Genomic DNA, 18,789 nt, shown 5'->3' on the forward strand with positions numbered 1-18,789 from the left:
GACCTGTAGAAGAGCAGTGCCTTTGCTGTTACCTATGTGTGTAATTTCATTTGTGTTGGCAGGACAAAGAGCAATAGGCACTAATTGAGATATATGACATTCTGTTTAATCTTGAGAAACAGTTTTCTCCTCTGTGGGTGATGATTGAACACTGATTCAGGTTGCCCGGGTTGAGTGTGGAGTTAGAGTCCGCTGGGGGCTGATGATATGGGGACAGGACAGTCGGTGGGGTAGGGGATGGGTGATCTCCGAAGTTCACATCCATACACCCCGATTCTGAGCAAGAAGCCAGTAATAGCATGGTCGCTTCAGAGGCCTTCGTATTTCCTGGGAAGGGAGTTTAATTTTCTTCCTGTTGTGCATGTGTGTAAGAAGAGTAGGGACTTCATCAGACCAACTCATCAGACTTGCTGAATAGATTTTCTTCAGTACTTATCCAGGGGTAGAAATCTATGTCTTGCTCCAGTCCAGGCTTCTTGGAACTTGTGGATTTTGTAGGTGATTCTGGATCTGGACCATGATAGGAATATTATGCCTTAATAAACTTCCAGCAGAAAGTAGTGCTATGCTACAGAAAATAGGTGCTTCATTTCTTGTTCGGTTTTATTAAAAGCATGTGTCAGAAATTCTGAACTAACCGATAGAGAAGCCTAAAGATGTATGTGTCCCTTTGTGTACCCTGAGGAGACCGGAGTGACCTCTTAGACTGGTGGAGGAATGGGGAGTGATTCTGAACAGTGAATCAACTTAGCTTGGTTCTTCAGCTCTTCTGTGTCCACAGCTAAAAAGCACCTCTAGTGCCTTCACCAGAAAATTTAGGTTGTACCAGGTTCTCTGGTTGTGACAAACACACACGTGTGAGTTTGTGTATGTTTGCTCAGTTTGTGATCGAAGAGCTGACACTGATACGTGGCAGACCCCCCACACGGGTTCTTACTCAGTGCTTTGCATTCTGTATTGGTGGCAGAGGTGTATAATGCGTTGTGTCGGCAGGTCGGGTATCAGCATGAGGCTTGTAGCCGCAGAACCCCTGGAGTCAGGGTTGGAAAGGCAATCGGAGCTCCAAACTGAGAGCCAGCCCCGCAGCTTGTTAGAAAGATCTAGTCACTACACTGTTCTGTGTGGCATCAGTGTAGAGGTGTTGGAAGAGGAAAATAATCGAAGCTTGAGTTCTCTCTTGATTATCCCTGTGGATTTGTTGTACAGAATAAGATGTTAATGACTGTTCAGTTTTCAGCTTGCGTGCTAAATGCATGGTAATTCAAGGCCAGAAGCCATGTGTGTTGAGAATATCAGTTGTGTTTTATAAGCTATTCATGTCCTGGGAATTTTTAAACCATGTGTTGTCCAGAGAGGTCTTCCCACCTACTGCTTTCTGGAGTGTTCTCTGCTTTAACCAATGTGTATTGATGATACTGGGCGTAAGCGGGGCTGTTCACATCAGGTGCTTTGCCTGTATGACAGTTGTTGCCCACATTTTCACTCAGTCATTGTCCTAGAATGGTCCTCCAAAGGATCTGTCAGTTTAAATATACTTCATGCTTATTTCTATGTGGACAGGAGAGAAAAAAAGTGAATCTTAGATTTGCTCACCAGTTTGATGCTTGTGTTGTATTTCTGTAGTTCTGCCCCTTCCTTTCACTTGAACTCAGGCTCTGTAGCTGCTGTTGCAGTTATTCAGGTTACATTAGCAGGGCTTTTCAAATTCTTAGATCGTTTCTTTGTAAGTACAATACGTAGGTTTTATTTTCTGCCCTTTTAATTCTCTTTAAGGAAAAAGAGCGGTTAAAGCAAGAGAAACGTGATGAGAAAAGATTAAATAAAGAACGTAAGCTCGAACAGCGAAGATTGGAATTAGAAATGGCAAAGGAGCTCAAGAAGCCTAACGAAGATATGTGCTTGGCAGACCAGAAGGTAATCATAGTAACATAAACTTAATTTATTGCCTCTTGTTCCTGTATTTTGCCATTGTGACAACAACTTTTTTTCTTGCAGCCACTCCCAAAGTATTCAAGGTTTGGTCTAGGCAGTTAGATAACTGTTTGAAACATATACAAATACAAGATACTACAAACACTGAAGTAGCACGTGTTTAGGTAATTAAAAGCATTTTGTTTAAAAGTGACCTGCTTCCCAAAAAGCACTTGTGTGATTGCTTCAAGGAAAATCGAGTACTCAGAGTTATTTGTGCAGCAGGAACATGCATGATCTCTCAGCTCACAGACACTGGGTAGAGCTATTCTCGTATGAGCTACTATTCTAAGCTGTTACTTGAAAAATATTACTCTCCCAGTCTTCTTTCTTCTTAGTTCTTGTCCTTCAGGACTTGACTTCGCTCAGGTTTAAGCCCTCTGTTCCAGAGGATTCCCTTTCCTATGTCGCCCAAGTACTATTACAGCACCTTTTGTAGTGTTTTGGCTCAGAATAGAGCCTGAGAGTTTCTCCTGGCCAAAAAGTAAGTATTTATTAATCTCTTGCCTCCTATAATCTGTGAAAAGGTAAAGGTTCTTCAGGTTTAAATCAAATTTGCAGGCTGGGATGTGGGGAGGCAGCTTCTCTGTAGCCTCTGTCGTCTAATGCTGTAGACCGTATAGAAGTGTCAGCCCATTTTCCTAGTATTATCAAAGTAGTTTTCTTTTGAAGTATACTACTGAATCCTTTCATTGTTTTTCTTGCCTTTTCAGCCTTTGCCAGAATTTCCTCGCATCCCAGGTCTTGTTCTTGATGGAAGTACGTTTTCAGATTGTCTCATGGTAGTGCAGTTCCTGCGGAGCTTTGGTAAAGTTCTTGGCTTTGATGTGAATGTTGATGTCCCTTCTCTGAGCGTTCTTCAAGAGGGTTTGCTGAACATAGGGGACAGCATGGGAGAAGTGCAAGACTTGCTTGTAAAGCTTCTCTCTGCAGCTGTGTGTGATCCAGGACTTGTTACGGGGTACAAGGTAAAAAGAAAAGCCCTCCTCCCCCAGTAAACACCCTGTATTTATGCATGCATTGTTCATAATGTGTCTTTGACACATTTCTGATTTGGATTTCCATTCTCTTTTCCTAGTTCTTCTCTTTGGTGTCACTGTTCTAATGTTACTCAGACTTTCAGTGCCCTGTCAACCTTCCAATTTTGCAGAACTAAGATATTTCTGGGCACTTCCTCTACCCTCTCCCATTTTTATTTGGACATCTTGTAGGTTGTTATCACATCTATGACTTATAACCGCCTTCCCTTTCATTCTTGCCCTCATGTTCCACTGTCACTGAGTCCTGCTATTTCTTTCTCTAAAATCTACTCTCGATATCTCTTCATCAAAACTTTGAGTCACTTGTGATTCTCTTCTGTCCTCCTTCTCCAAGCCAGTTTAGCTGTTCGACTCTAGAACTCTAGATAGCATGGTTGTACGAAGCAGTATTCCTGAAGTTCCAGCTGTATCATGACTTTCTCATTTGAGCTGTTGCATTAATATTACTGTTATCTCTGCTCTTAAAAACTTAGAGGTGAATTTGTTCTATTGACATCTGCTATTCTAGTGAAGATTTAATTTTAATAGTTTTAGAAGAAAATCTTTGTTAAAGTTCTTATGTAAAAATGCAAACAAACTCACGCCAGTGTTTTATACACAATAATACAGGCTTCAGAGGAAAACAGTATTTATAAATGTGATTGTTAGAAGCCTCTTTGTCCCTTTTAGGCTAAAACTATTCTTGGGGAACACTTACTGAATGTTGGCATCAATCGAGATAATGTGTCTGAGATTCTGCAGATATTCATGGAGGCTCACTGCGGGCAAACGGAGCTGACTGAGAGCTTGAAGACTAAAGCTTTCCAGGCGCACACTCCAGCCCAGAAAGGATCTGTGCTTGCTTTTCTCGTCAATGAGTTGGCTTGCAGCAAAGGCGTAGTAAGGTAAGATTTTTCCCAAACAGGTCTGTAAAAATAAAATTTTACCAGTTTGACAGTTCAGAAAGGCTGCATACACACTGTCCTGCTATAGGTGGTTTCTTGATGCTCCTAGAAGGTGAAATTTGCTATGTTACTGCTTCTTACTCTGATTTACTTGTGATACAGAATAGAACTTTTCATGTTTGGTCTGCAAGTTTGTTTCCAAACCTGCACCAAAATTTCTCCAGTTAGTTTGGAGTAAAAGATGAGGTTGATTGTGGTTACTAGAAATGCAGGGAATAATTTGGAAGAGCTGTGTAAGGCTTCTGCAGAAATCTTATCTTACCTTTTTTACTTTTTTTTTTTTAAGGCCTCTTGTATCCAAGTGCTTTATCTATCTAGGGCCATAAGCTGTGGTGGCAAGCCTAATTTGTCACAGTGGTAATTCCTGAAGGCCTGTATTTCATTTGTGGTCAGCAATGCACAGCATTCCATAACTAAAAAAATCCCTCTATGTTAAACAACGTTTTAAAACGCAAAAGCATGCAATAAAAACTTTAAAAGTGCAAGTCTTTGGGATACCCACACCTCTGCGTGGTTGCTTACTGCAGCAAAGTCTTGTAACGCCTCCTGGAGAGCTGTTTTGCTTCCTGGTAAATTCTGCTGCTTCTGGTATGCTGTGAAGCAGAAGTGAAAACCAGGGCTGTAAGGCAGGAATGAGAGACGCTGCATGTTTCCAAAGCTGAGAAACAGCAGCAGTGAGCAGTGCAAGTGCTGTGCGTGTACTGTGCAAGAGCGTTCCTGTGTGTTAATCAAACAGTAAGAAACTTTATCTTAGCACAGACGACCAACTGTTATGTCAGCTTTGTAGAAATGAGCACTCAGAACTTGAGTTTCTAATTTTCATCATGGAAACAACTGCCACCTGCTGAGGTGGGATGTGTCAGTGGGCTGGCAGACACTCGCTGCACTGACACACTTTTTTTGGTTCAATTTCTGCAGTGAAAAGCAGACTTTGGTAGATCATGAGGATTCTACTGAGACTAGATGTAGCAGCAATTAACTTTGTTTTCGGTACAGGGCTAGGTGCTTTGTGGCAAATGCATCTTGGGGCGTGACGCTGAATTAGAACTATGGAAAGAAATATTGACTTCTTTGAATAATGTGCTGCTTATGGAATAAAAGCTTATGTGGTGCTGTAAATAAAGCATCTTACATAGGTATAGCAGTGCGTTATAGCAGCATTCCTACCTGGCATTGGAATTTCCTAGCTTTAAAATTGTTTATTTTGAATTCTAAATGTTTCTCCAAGGTAGTTCTTTGAGACAAAGTACCTGTACTAAAATAACTGCCAGAAAAAGATATGTGAGTTCACAGTTAATGGATTGTTTTGTCTTTGACAGTGAAATTGATAAGAACATTGATTATATGTCAAACTTAAGGAGAGATAAATGGATGGTTGAAGGCAAGCTTCGGAAGTAAGTTTTGTTTCCTTAAATATTACAGTACCTTTTTTTTTTGCATTTGCTCAGATCTGCTGCTGTAGAGGCAAGTGATTTTAAGCACAGCATTAGCTGATGCAGTTGCAGATTTACCAATGAGTTAGCAACTGAACTGCTTAATTCAGATGGATGTGGATTTAGAGTGGTGCAGCACGAGTCTCTTACAACCTGCTAAAGGTGCATGAGGTGCAAAGGGTTACTGTCCCTCAAAACTGGAGCAATGTCAAGTCCATTTTGTATTCTTTGGAAGAAAGTGAATTTTTTTTTGTTAGAATAATACAGGAGCTGTCAAATCGCTGTTGACACAGTCAGAGATTATCTGGAACATCCATAATTACCAGTGTGAGAGGTGTTTAAGAAGATATGATTTTCATACAAGAATTACCAATCAAATTTTGCTAATTTGTAGCATGTTATCGTAGTGTTACCCATCTGTCAGTGTTGTGCTGTTCCCTGTAGCTGGGGATCACATACAAAATGCAAACTTGGAGGGTTTTTTTGTATTTTTATTTAAGGTAAAATTGGAACTTTATAATGGTTGTCTGTTGCACATCCACTGTTCTCCCATCCTGCAAGACAAAATTCCATACAGCAAGCATAATGGCTCCAACTACCAGGAAGCTAGAAGGCAAAGTTTGATGAATCACAGGGGGTAAAAATACATAGGCAAACTCTACTTCCTTTTTTTTCTTAGTCATCTTTACCTCTCACTAGGAATGGTGAATCCTTTCTTAGTCCTTGTTTTAGGTACTTGTGTTTCTAATCCTATGTCTCCCTTTTTTCCCCTTCAATGTATCTCAGAAGGAAGAAGGAAAGAAGTAAAGAAGAAGGACGAGAGGGAGGTAGAGGAAAAAATTAGACCAATAAAAAGAAGTTCTCTACTAATACTGCAGATCCCAGTCTGTTCAGGGTTAATACAATTTTATCTTTTAGGGCAACCCAAATACTTTTCCCTGTCTTCATCTGTATCCCTGCTACGGGTATAGTTTAAAAAGGTGTTTATGAAGTTATGATACAGCCAACTGTTTGAGAGTGGAATAAGACCCTTACCATTCCTTGTCTCCTTAGGGACTGCTTAGTCTTTCTCTCCCTCCATCAAACTGTAAGTACTTGTAGATGTAGGATCCTCCCTTTTCCTCGTGATCTCTTTTTTCTTCCTTCTCAAATAGTGGGCATAATACATAGAAGTCCCAAACCGCTGTTCCTTTCCACCATCTATTTCTTGTGTTTTCCCCTCATATGGATTTTGGGTTCCAGTACTGTTCCCTATTTTTGAGTGTAAGTATCGTGGGAGTGCTCAGAAATGTTGTTCCGCTTCTTTGAATTCACTGGACTTGGCGTCATCTCTCTCATCTTTGGTTCAGAATCTTTGGATTTCCTGATGAACTCTGGGAAGCTTTTTAGAAAGCTTCAGTGATCAGTGTTCAGCAATGTTTTCTTCTTTATTCTGTCGGTTTGTGTTTTCGAAAAACTTAAAATTGTCTGGGGCTTCTCTGAAAAGAAATCTGTCCATTTCAGTCTTCTGTTTGATCTGTTTTCTGATTCCAGACTTCATTCTTACGCGTACATTAACTTTGCCATTCATTTCAAAGTTCAGTTTAGTTTTTGAGTGTCCCAAACAGTTTTGCATAGGAATATCTAGTTTCCTGAGCACTTGCTGTGTGATCAGTAGTTCTGAATTCTTTGTATGCAGAAACTATGGGGAAGGCATGGAAATTCAATGGGAAGGTGAATTTTCCTTCTGTGATGTGCTGCACATAACAAATCAGACTCCAGGTCTGAGTCACCCATCCAGGTGTCTGCTGGACCACCTGCTCTTCATACACCAGTGGACTCTATCACTGCAGATATCATCTTGGTACATACCTGAAACTGTGGAAAGTGGAATGGTTTTCTGAGTAAAGGTGTTCTGCTGTCGGTGAGCCACATGCCTGAGTAGTAGCAGGAAAATTATGTTGCCTCTTGAAATACCTGAACCTATTTTAATTTCCGCTCTCACTGGTTTCTGCCTCTGTGCTACTTCGGATACAGCTTCCTGCATTCTTGTGCTTACGGTGCTATTAAAGGGAACCATCTTTGATTAATCTCCATCCTTATAATTTGTAGTGTCGTGCAGGCTTCCTTTTGTGCTTGATGGTGTTCTCTCTCTGGTTTTGCTTTCAGCAAATTAGCCTTTTTCGCTGCTTCTCATTTATTTTAGATGTACGAAAGAGGTGTTTGCTGGTCATCGAACTTCCACCCGCCAGCTTTATTTTTAAGTCATCTTCAAGATTCTCTTAGTCTAATTTGTCTCTCACATTGTCCGGTCACACAGCAGTCAATCCAGTCACTCACTCGCTGCTTTATTTGATAGTTAATTCCTGTGTATAGGCAGGAATTCCCAGTCCAGTGAAAGAAGATTTGATTTTTTTTTCAAGAAGACTTAACTCGGCGGAAGCCTGAGTAGCCTTGATACTTGGTGAGATGAAGGCACCACACCTGAAAACGTCGCCTGCTTCCAAATTCACTGGGAGGCTTGAAAAGTAATTGTTACTTAAAATATTTTAAATCACTAAAATAGCTAAAAATCCATTTGTAGTGGAAAAATGAAAGTGTAGAACTTTATAAATTCTCCAGTGGATTAACCACTGTGTTGAACAAATAAACAAACAAAAGCCCACCACACTCAGGAACCCAAAGCCCAATTGTTTTCAAGCAAACAGAAGTCCCCTTGATGATTTCTTGCTAACGGTCTTTTTAAGAAGCGCTGCTCCCAGCTGAGCAGCAACAGCTTCATTCAGATCTGTGCTGTTGAGTACCGGCTTTGTGTCTCAGCATTTCGGAAGGCCAGCAGCCCCGACACCAGTGCTTCCCAGCACTCGTCAGACTCATAGCCACTTGCTGTATGGAATATTGTTCTGTAGGATGGGAAGAGAGAGAAGTACGACAAGGAAAAATTACGTACTGGTAATTGTGTTTGTCGCTACCGTTCTACTTTTCCCATCCTACCTTCTTCCAGTCATCTCTTACAGAAATCTTTGTCTTTTCTACACTTCCATGACTCTCTTCTAAGTCAGTTGCATTTTTGGTCTGCATTATAAGTGACTAGTTAGGCCTGGCTATTGATGCCTCCTGTGATTCAGCATGTTTGCCTGCTAGCGTCCTGATAGGTGGAACTATAATTTTTGCTGTGCGGAATCTTGTCTTATAGGGTTTTTATAGAAGAAGAAGGTCTACTACAACCAGAATCACTGGTATGTAAGTTTCCCTTTTCTTTCATAAAAGGAAAAATGGGAGTCTGAGTAATCTTCTCGTAGTTCAGGTGGCTAAGTTTGCTCAGAAGAGAAAATGTGCCCTAGAATAAAAAGATCAGCTCATGGACTGCAGTAAAGTAACATATCATAAATTAAATGATGCATAAAAATCTGAAATGAAAAAAAGCCCCATTTTAAACCAACCTTGCTGTTGCCATGCAAATGAAAATAATTTCATGCTTCTAGCTGAGGATTTTTGCCTTTCCCTCCCAACCCCCAGACACAGGTGTTACAATGATCATATTTTTTGAAGCCTAAGACAATAAAGACATTGAAATGATTCTTTCTTCAAATTGTCTTTCCTGACTTTTGAAAATCCCTCTTGTGTTTTCATTTCATCTAAGCTGTTGCACAGTAGAGCTCACCTGGGAGAACCAGAAATTCTATCCTGACCTGAATAAGAGGCTCGAGGGGATTTATAACATAAATGTTTTTTTGTTGACTAATGGCAATAAGTATTGAGAAATTACCATGTCATATTAGAACAGAAGAACTAATTTGAATCTATAAACGGTGAGATTTAATGTGGATCACAAAGGACGAAAGGTATGTTTGCGTGACAGACTTACTCCATAATTTCACGCCTTGTTGTGTGTTGCAAGGCTTAGAATCATCCATGCCAAGAAAACTGGCAAAAGAGATGCTACCGGAGGTGGTGATGGAGGGGAGGAGCAGCACTCTCTGGAAACACCAACACCTGGGCGGAAACGCAGACGGAAGGGGGGGGACAGCGACTATGATGATGATGATGATGACGACAGTGATGATCAGGCAGATGAGGATGATGAGGATGAAGAGGACAAAGAAGATAAAAAAGGAAAGAAGGCAGAAGTTTGTGAGGATGAGGTGGGGTCATTTTAAGTATAGTGAAACCTAATTACCTAATAAGTTTAAAAGTTGGTTTTGTTCTTTTATTCTGTAACAGGGCACTGCTTCCCCAAAATCTCACAACAAAAAGTATTTTTAATTAATCTAATTCTTTCCTTTACTTTTTCTTTTTTTTTTTTTTTTTTTCTTCTTTTAATACCTGTTTACAGTATGGTGTTTTGGGGGTGGTCATGTGGTTAGTTGGTTTTGCTTTTTTTCCCTGCTTATTCTTTTGACTTAGTCTTATTTCTATGAAGTTCTGAAAGATTTTAGCAGATCCAGAGAACTGCAGCTTTGTTAGCAAATGAGATGACTGTAGTTTTCTCTCAGAGGAGAATAAAGGTCATTTACTAGTTAACAAAATAACACAGAAGTGTAAAGTTTATTTAGCGTTACTGATTGTAAAGCTTCCTGTGACCTTCCTGTGTATCGATCTCAGAGCTTTTCTAGGGCACTTGCTGCCTGACTGTGTTTGATCACAAGGTGGTATCAAATAAGATACAGGAAGGATCACTGACAAATTTTTAGCTTCTTGAGATGAATTGTACCTACAGTAGTCAAAAGAATTTTTAATAGAGGTGCCTCAGGCCTGAGCAAGTCACTGTAGAACTCCAGAATTCTCTACTGTGTGAAATCTGATAGCAGAGACCAGCAATCCCGAGCACTACACTTTAGCACACTGGGCATTGCACTGTTTGCCAGGAAATAGTAACAGTTCTTGATGTTCAGATAGGATTTTATGGATGCTGTGGATGTGGCCACTTGAACAATGCACATGTACAAGACGATCTGTGAACTCAAATCATCGCAAACCCTCTTCTTTAGAAACCCAGCTAGTTTCTTGAGTAGCAGCAGCCCTTTGTGCTATTCTTATGGATTTATTTCAAGTACTATGATGTGATGAATTTAAGAGAATACCTCAGAGGCATGGTGCAAAGTTCTTACAAATTATATTTCAGAAGTAAAAATAAGTAATATTTACGCATCTAATCTCACATCCATCCCTTTAGTATTCTCCTAACATGGTGCACTGGCCGTTTCACAGCCAGACGCCCTGTACCTCCCGTAGAGAGCTTTAATTTCTGCTGTGACAGGAGCCCCATTGTGCTCGCGCTGCAGGTGTTGCAGAAGGCTTCCCTCTGTACACTCCTACAGAGGCAAGAAGTACCAGATCCGTATCTTAGGGTGCAGGTGACTGGGGTGCTCCTAGGATTTTGGTTGTATTTTGGAAACTTACTGTTATCCCCAAAGACTTTCTTGAACAAAATTAATAATTTTTTTATGGAAATGACGCTCATTTGCAAAAAGTGCCAAGAAGAGGGGAACCATGGACTTAATCATGGGTACATTGCTCTTCAAAAAACAACAAGATTAATATTGGAACTTTATAGCAAAGTTGTAATTTAAAGTGGATCTGCATATTTGTGTAGAATATCCACAAAGCTTACTAGAAACTAAGATCAAATTCTGTAGTCTTAAAATGTTTGTGCACAAACTGAATTATTTCTTCAGTAAACAAATGTTTTCAGCAAACATTTGGCCATGAGCTTTCTCCTTTGTATGCTGGGACAGTTTGGAAAAAAGACTCAAGGGATATTTTTTCAGACTAGGTTATTCCTAGTCAGATATATTAACAAGCACAAAATTTGAACTTGTTTACCCATAGACTTACCCTCTCGTTTTTTTTATTACATCTTTTACTGTAATATTAGTAATTCATGTTGCTATCATTTTATCCTGAAACAAATTTGGTGTAACAGTGTATTTGGTGATTGCAGGATGATGGAGACCAGGCAGCGAGTGTTGAAGAACTAGAGAAGCAGATTGAAAAACTGACAAAGGTGAGAGGCCATTTGTCTTTGTTACACTGCGTATTTTAATCACTGGATGTCATGAGTTAGGATGTTGACCATCATTTTCAGTGCTCCAACTTAACATAAACTGAATGAAGGATCAGCTTTATTTTCAGGGAAATGTGAATGGCTGTGTGCCAGGCCCCTACAGACCTGTCTTTGCTTCCAGTTTGGAAAGAAGAAGAAGAAGCAGAACAGGAAGAGAAACATAAATTAGAAAGATAAAATGCTGTAGATAAGGGCACTCGTGGCCCATGTTTTTACAACCCTGTCTCTTGGTCTCTCTCATGTTCCAAGCTGCAGTACATTTGCAGCTCAGAATTGCACTGGACTTCTAGCAGTGCCAGTGTAGCAGAGCAAGGATTGAATAAACAAACTGAAATTCTTGTTGGCCCCTCTCAGAGAACTGGTTGTGTTTGAATATAGAATTTGTTTTCAGACATTATTGTTCTCATTCTGTTATGAATCTCGTCAGTTCCCCATCAGGCTCTGCAATATCAGCTGTTGTCAGTGCTCGGTTTGCGATGTGCAGTTATAGTGCAACTGACAGGAGTTTGGCTGTGTGATGAGATCTTTGATCCTTTTGTTCTCTGAGTCACTGTATTAAATTAAAAAAAAAAGGCCGGGTGTACCTTTGCAGGGTTTATTTTAATGGGAGACTGAGGAAGTCAGGCTGAACCAGGAAGTGATTGAATTGATATTGTTTTTGAAAGGGAGCTCTGTGACTAAAGTCCTGAGGGCAGCAACTCTGAGTGAATGTCAAATAACACAGAGACACAATCTCTGGAAGAGCCTCCTCATGGGGCCCTCGAACTTTTGTTCTGGCTGCAGCAGTGAGATGTTTCCTGCTTTTAACGAATTTTTTTTTTCCCTCTCCAATTTTAATGCTTTTACTTTTTTAAAACAGCAACAAAGCCAGTACAGAAAAAAGTTATTTGAAGCTTCGCACTGCTTGCGTTCGATGATGTTTGGTCAAGATCGTTACAGGCGACGATACTGGATTCTGCCCCAGTGTGGTGGTGTTTTTGTAGAGGGCATGGAAAGTGGTGAAGGTAAGAAACATGAAGGAATACCAGCACACCAAGGCATTCTCCACCCAGACACACTGCGTGTCTCTGTGGGCTGTCGTTCTGTGCAGCACGGTCGTCAGGCTTCACATCCCACTGCAGGCAGAACAGGCTGCTATCTGGAGACCTCTCTGTTCTGCCTGCTCCCTCTTTTCCTGACATTTTCCCATCCCATTTTACACTTTTTAAGACTTTTAGTCCAAGTTGTCACATCAGTATCATGGTAGAAAAGAAATGGTTAGGACAGAGATCGAAGAAGACAGAAACACATTTCTCCTTTCCCTAAAAGACAGATCTTTCATGCCTAGTAGATTTGAAGAAACTGCCTTTTGCAGTCAGCTTCTGCTTGCTGTCATTTAGATTGCTGAGACTTTTTGCTGCCTCATGGCATCTGTCTGTAGGCAGAGTCCACATGTCATGTTGGGTGGCTCTGGAAAGAGTTATAGACTTTCAAGAACGTAGACACTGATTTGCAGTCAAAGTTGTTAATCTTATTGAAAGAGGTAAAATATTTAACATCCTGTTTCAGTTTTGGGGGAATCATAAAATCACAAAATGGTTTGGGTTGGAAGGGACCTTAAAGCTCATCCAGTCCCACCCCCTGCCATAGGCAGGGACACCTCCCACTGGATCAGGGGCTCCAAGCCCCAGACAACCTGGCCTTGAACACCTCCAGAGATGGGGCAACCACAACTTCCCTGGGCAACCTGTTAGATTTTATAAACAGGAATTCTTGCCCTCTTTTTCGTAGTTACCTGTGAATTTAATGAAATGGTCTTTTGCAGAAATAAGCTTTAAGGTTATAAACATTGTACACTCTGGATAGAAACAGAAGTTTTTCGATAGAGCATGGGGAGCCTTGCAAGAAGAAAGGTGCCAAAAGTGTGTGACTTTCCAAGACTTTGCGCTGGCAAATTGCTTCAGACGTGCACATGTCTGAAGGGCAAATGCTATAGCCATGTTAACTGCATTTTTCCTACGGATGTTTGCAGGGTTTAAATCTGTGTGTGCCTTGAAGCTCGTTTCCTTCTGCGGAGAGTTGTGGTTATTGAGAAGTGATTTTATTATAAAAAAAAAGGCATTGTGATCTAGCATGTGTTGAGCCAAAAATGAAGCAATTTTTTATTTGGCTGTATCATAAACATGGTCTAAATTAGTTGGACTGTTGTATTTCATCTGTTTCTTGTACGTTTTTAGGCCTAGAAGAAATAGCTAAAGAAAAGGAGAAGTTAAAAAAGGCAGAAAGCATGCACATCAAAGAAGAAGAATTTGAGACAGAAGATAAATTACGCTATTTAAATCCAACTCACTGTGAGCAAAAGGAAGACCTGAAAGAAAAGGGCAACACTAACTTGTTTTTACAAAAGCCGGGGTCGTTTTCAAAACTAAGCAAACTGTTAGAGGTGGCAAAGATGCCACCCGAATCTGACATTCTGTCCCCAAAGCCTAATGGCAATGCAGCAAATGGCTGCCCCTTGCCTTATCCCAGTAACTCAAAAAACTCTCTCTGTAGCCTTCAGCCTGCAGTGTCGCAAAGCACCCCCGAGAAGGGCGACTCTAATCTGTTCAGCCCTAATGCAAGTGGGACAGGGAAGTTTTACAGCGCTCCGCTAATACCCAGTGATCAGCTGTTGAAGACGCTGACTGAGAAGAGCAGGCAGTGGTTCAGCCTGCTGCCACGGACACCCTGTGATGACACTTCGGTTACCCAGCTGGACACCCCTGCTACCACCGCCTCGCTCACTCCTCAGTCACACCCTCCATCAAAGTCGCCTTCCCCTGTTCCATCACCGCTTCTGGGCTCAGTGTCTGCACAGAGTCCCATGGGATTGAGTCCTTTTGCATTGTCACCACTGCAGGTAATAAATGAGTTTTGGAATAGTCTGAATTTGCTGTGCCTGTTCAGGCAGAATTTCTGCTTAGGTGAATTGTTTCACGGAAGCACTATCATCATATCTTGATTTTTTAAGTTTTTCTTCCCTGTTTTTAAAGGTTAGGAATTAATTCCATGTTACAGGTGTTTTATAATCCTAGAAGTTATTTTGCTAAAAAAGATTAAGATGGGTAAAGTTAGGTAGACCAATGTCTGATATTTTGTACAGGTATTCAGTAGTTTAATTTCATTTTTAGGAGATTTTGCTACTAGTATTAAATGAAAAGCAGCTAACTAAATAAAAACTACTTTTCGGAAATGTGAAACACCACGCCCTCCTTTTAAAGGCTATTATTTTAGCATTAACAGGACCCTGTAAGGAGTGTTACACGTTAAGTGTTATGTTAGTTTTTCTTAAACTAGTTGAAGTACTGAGTAAAGGCCTCCTTTATGTTTGATTGCTGTTTGACAAATAGCATCCCAATCATAATTCCAGTTTCTTGGTAATAGTAATGGCAGGTATGATCGTGCTAACAATATGTTCTCTGTAGCAGATGAAGACTGGTCTGCCTATAATGGGACTTCAGTTCTGTGGATGGCCCACAGGAGTTCTTACTTCCAGTGTTCCATTTTCATCTCCCTTACCGGCTCTTGGGTCAGGGCTGGGTTTGTCAGAAGTGAATGGTAACTCCTTCTTGGCCTCCAGTGTTCCTGCAAGTAAAAGCGAATCACCAGCACTGCAGACTGAGAAAATGGCTCCTGCCCTTCCTGCACCAGTTGAAGTAGCCAAGCCAGTAGATTATCCTAGCCCCAAGCCTATCCCAGAAGGTAAGCACAGTGTAGCGGTAAGGCGGGACTATTGGAAGGATGATTTCCACGGTGCTGCCGCCGTGTTACAATTGATGTGTTCTATAATTTGCCTGCTGAATTTGGCTAGATGATTGATCTGATTCTGTGTGATCACACCGAAAATGCCTGCAAGGAGTTTGTATGCTTGTCTCAATTCAGAAATGCAGTATGGGTGGTGGAGGATTACGGATCCAGAGGACCTAAAAGCTTTGCTTAAAGTGCTGCACCTCAGGGGAATAAGAGAAAAGGCCTTACAGAAGCAAATACAGAAACACCTGGATTATATCACTCTGGCCTGCATCAAAAATAAGGACGGTATGTAACTGATGCTTACGTTGTGCGTGGTGTTGGGGCACAAGGCAACTGGCCTTGGAGCTCTTTGAGGTGTGTTTAGTAACAGAGTTAGAGTAGCAGCTGGAGGAAGCAGGTAAAGGGTCTCAGTGTCTGTAGTTGCCTTTTCACCAGCTATGTTCTGGAAAGTTACAGGCTTGGAGACATCCTGTTTTAATATAAATTGCTCCAGTGACATCCATGTTGGTAATCATTTAAAGTGCTTTCCACCTCGGTAACACTCCGGCTCAGCCACCCCTTCCCTTTCTTGCCTTTAAATTGCAAGTTTGAAAACCTACAGAATTTGTTGTCCATGTCAGGTATCTTAAAAGTAGCACACCTTTACAGCAGTTCTCCAACACTGACTGCAGTGACGGGTAAATCGGCTTGAATTTACTCAGAGAAGTTGTAATACTAATTAAAATAATAAAAATGTGATTCTCAAATACAGTTGCAATTATTGATATCAATGAAAATGAAGATAACCAGGTAACTCGAGATGTTGTGGAAAACTGGTCAGTAGAAGAACAAGCAATGGAGATGGATCTTGCTATTCTTCAGCAGGTGGAAGATCTAGAGAGGAGAGTGGCATCAGCTAGTTTACAAGTTAAGGTAAACCAAACTTTTGGTAAAATGTCTCTTTAAAATAAGTGGTAAGAATTTAAAGCAGACAATAGCAGTCCTTTTGGCTGTTGGTAAGTGCTGCCTTGTTCTGCCTCTAACTGTCTGCAAACAGAACAAATCCCCTGCAGCAGTAGCATGGATATTCGTGTTTGAAACATTTTCTTGCAGTTCAGTTTTCAGCTGGAGATGCTCAGAATGACAGTTCCTGAAGAGTGTTTGCATACAGCATACAGTGCTGTTCCCAGCACCTTCTATGAACACAAAGATTTTATTATTTTTTTATATAAACTGCTTAATTGTAGTGGGATTTGCCATGCCTCGACCTGGTTTGGGGATTGTTGCTTTTAGTGCTTTTATAGAAAAGCCTCCAAATGCATCACAGTATTTCACTTGAGTGTTGAAGAGTCATGGAGAATGTGGGATGGTTGTGAGTGTGAAGGAGTTAAGGATTCACGGGCTGTCATTCCAATTTGGAGTTTTTCAAGGTGGGTGTAAGAACATCTAGTTGTGTATGTTTGGTAGCAGTATAGCTGTAGGACAGCTGTGGTATCTAGTTTGTGCCAGGGGTAGATGTTATTTTTGTGGGACCAGCTGATCCTGTCTCCTGAACCCATGGGACAGAGACCATCTTCTGATGTGTCATCCAATAGGACAGGATACTTCATGGGAGATAAGATACAGACTTGCAGAATGGTCCCCTAAGAAAGTCTGGTAATGCTTGTATTTTTTGATTAATTATTTTAGTTCTCTGGATATTTTGGAAACTGTCTCTACAGATGGATTACAAGTAACCAAGATCTACCGGAAACAGCGCTTCAGTTGCTTAGTTTCATTCCATAGAACAGTTCCTCTGTTTGCACCCCAAGTTAACAGCAACCAATAAATGCACAAACCTTTCTATTAACTTAGGGATGGCTGTGTCCTGAACCCGCTTCAGAGAGAGACGACTTGGTATATCGGGAACATAAGTCAATTACTAGATTGCACAAGAAGCACGATGGAGATAGTGCTGGAGGCGGAGAAGGCAATGCCAGCTCTCTAGAGCGGAGGAGTGACAACCCTCTAGATATAGCTGTAACCAGGCTTGCTGACTTGGAGCGGAACATAGAGCGAAGGTATCTGAAGAGCCCCTTAAGTACCACCATTCAGATCAAACTGGATAATGTGGGCACAGTTACTGTCCCTGCTCCTGCACCATCCATTAGTGGTGATGGTGACGGGTAGGTTATTGAGATTAACTTGAAAAATTATTGTGCTTCTTTGCTAATTGGAGCCTATTTTCTTATTGCCTGTTATCTATGTACTTTCTTGTATGTCTGTGATCCGTATGGATCATGTTATTCTGCATGGTGCTTTGTAAAGATATTTTTTGTTACGTTTGTTGATAATCTCGCAAAGTTATCTTACATTTAACTGGCTGTGATTAAGCTTTGAGGCACGTAGCCACAGTCTGTGCACTACATGAAATTTAGTTGCTTAAACTTTATACTTATTGGCTGTGTACGTTTTGTCATTGCTTGGCTTTCAATGTGATGATGATTGTTCCGCGTTTAAACGTAAGCCAACACGGATGTGACCTGCTTAATGTCTCTGTATTTCCATGCAGAACTGAAGAGGATCTTGCTCCAGGGCTCAGGGTATGGCGAAGGGCATTGTCAGAAGCACGCAGTGCTGCACAGGTAGCTCTGTGCATTCAGCAGTTACAGAAAGCAATAGCGTGGGAAAAATCCATTATGAAAGTTGTAAGTGTTTTTGATTTTTAAAAGAAAAAAACTGAACTGTTTTTGCTATGTCCTGTTTTCCCACCTTTAAGAATTTTAAGGTAGCATGGTAAATAATGCATTTCTTATTACTGTATGTGAAACAATACAGTTAAACAGAACCTTGTGCACAGGCAAATATAAGGCTAAGGGAAAAGACTCTCCCTTGCCTGCCAAATCCAGCATCCTGAACTTTCTGAGACAGAGGTCCTGTGTATACCAAGAGTGCATGCAAAATGCATGTGTGAAAATCTGCATGGCCCTTTGAACCTAAGATTTCTGAATACAGAACTGTCACTCCAGCAGTAGCAATGATGATGGGTGGGATTAAGTGTGGCCAGTGCTGCATGGTGGGTGGCGAAAGTGTTTCTTCCATTAGTGGTCTTCTTCCTAATGTTTTAATTCCTGCCAGTCCTATACAGATTCTAATTATATCCGGACAATTTAAATAAAAACTAGAGTGTAAGGCTCTGCCTTTGCGTTTGTATAGCTGTAAGTTTAAAGCTGTGTTTCTACATTGAAAAGTTTATGAATTCAGTAGGAGCTCCTGAAAAGGCATTGGAGTGTTTCAAGGTGCAGGAATTTATTAGCCAGAAAAAGTGTATGGTATCATTCATTGCAGTGTTCTGTACATTCAGTTGCATGGGAACCACAAGTATTTGGTGAAAGCACGTGGAGATCTTTTAAGTTCCTTCAAAAGAAATCTTTTCGTACACTGTGTAAGAAAATTGACGATATTTTTAAGTTAAGTGTGAATTTTAGACTGTGCTGGGATCATTTCTTTTGCCTTATGGAATTTGTGCATGGAGCCTTTGCATAAGGTCCTTACTGATTGTTATTGGAAATTACTGCAGTAAAATATAAATTAATTTTGTGAAACAGCGACTCATGTCTGCAGAG

The 18,789-nt window shown here is 40.8% G+C and overlaps 1 protein-coding gene across 1 annotated transcript in view; it reads left to right on the forward strand.

Moving 5' to 3' along the window:
* BAZ2B (bromodomain adjacent to zinc finger domain 2B) overlaps positions 1 to 18,789 on the forward strand; it is a 111,456-nt gene that overhangs the window by 86,174 nt on the left and 6,493 nt on the right. The window contains 13 exon segments of the mRNA XM_054069332.1: positions 1,774 to 1,914; positions 2,685 to 2,939; positions 3,681 to 3,895; positions 5,275 to 5,349; positions 9,269 to 9,512; positions 11,312 to 11,374; positions 12,294 to 12,438; positions 13,651 to 14,312; positions 14,881 to 15,154; positions 15,335 to 15,490; positions 15,957 to 16,117; positions 17,039 to 17,349; positions 17,736 to 17,871. Coding sequence (XP_053925307.1) covers positions 1,774 to 1,914; positions 2,685 to 2,939; positions 3,681 to 3,895; positions 5,275 to 5,349; positions 9,269 to 9,512; positions 11,312 to 11,374; positions 12,294 to 12,438; positions 13,651 to 14,312; positions 14,881 to 15,154; positions 15,335 to 15,490; positions 15,957 to 16,117; positions 17,039 to 17,349; positions 17,736 to 17,871 — 2,838 coding nt within the window.

This window comes from Cuculus canorus, chromosome 6, assembly GCF_017976375.1.
Source record: "Cuculus canorus isolate bCucCan1 chromosome 6, bCucCan1.pri, whole genome shotgun sequence".
NCBI lineage: Eukaryota > Metazoa > Chordata > Aves > Cuculiformes > Cuculidae > Cuculus > Cuculus canorus.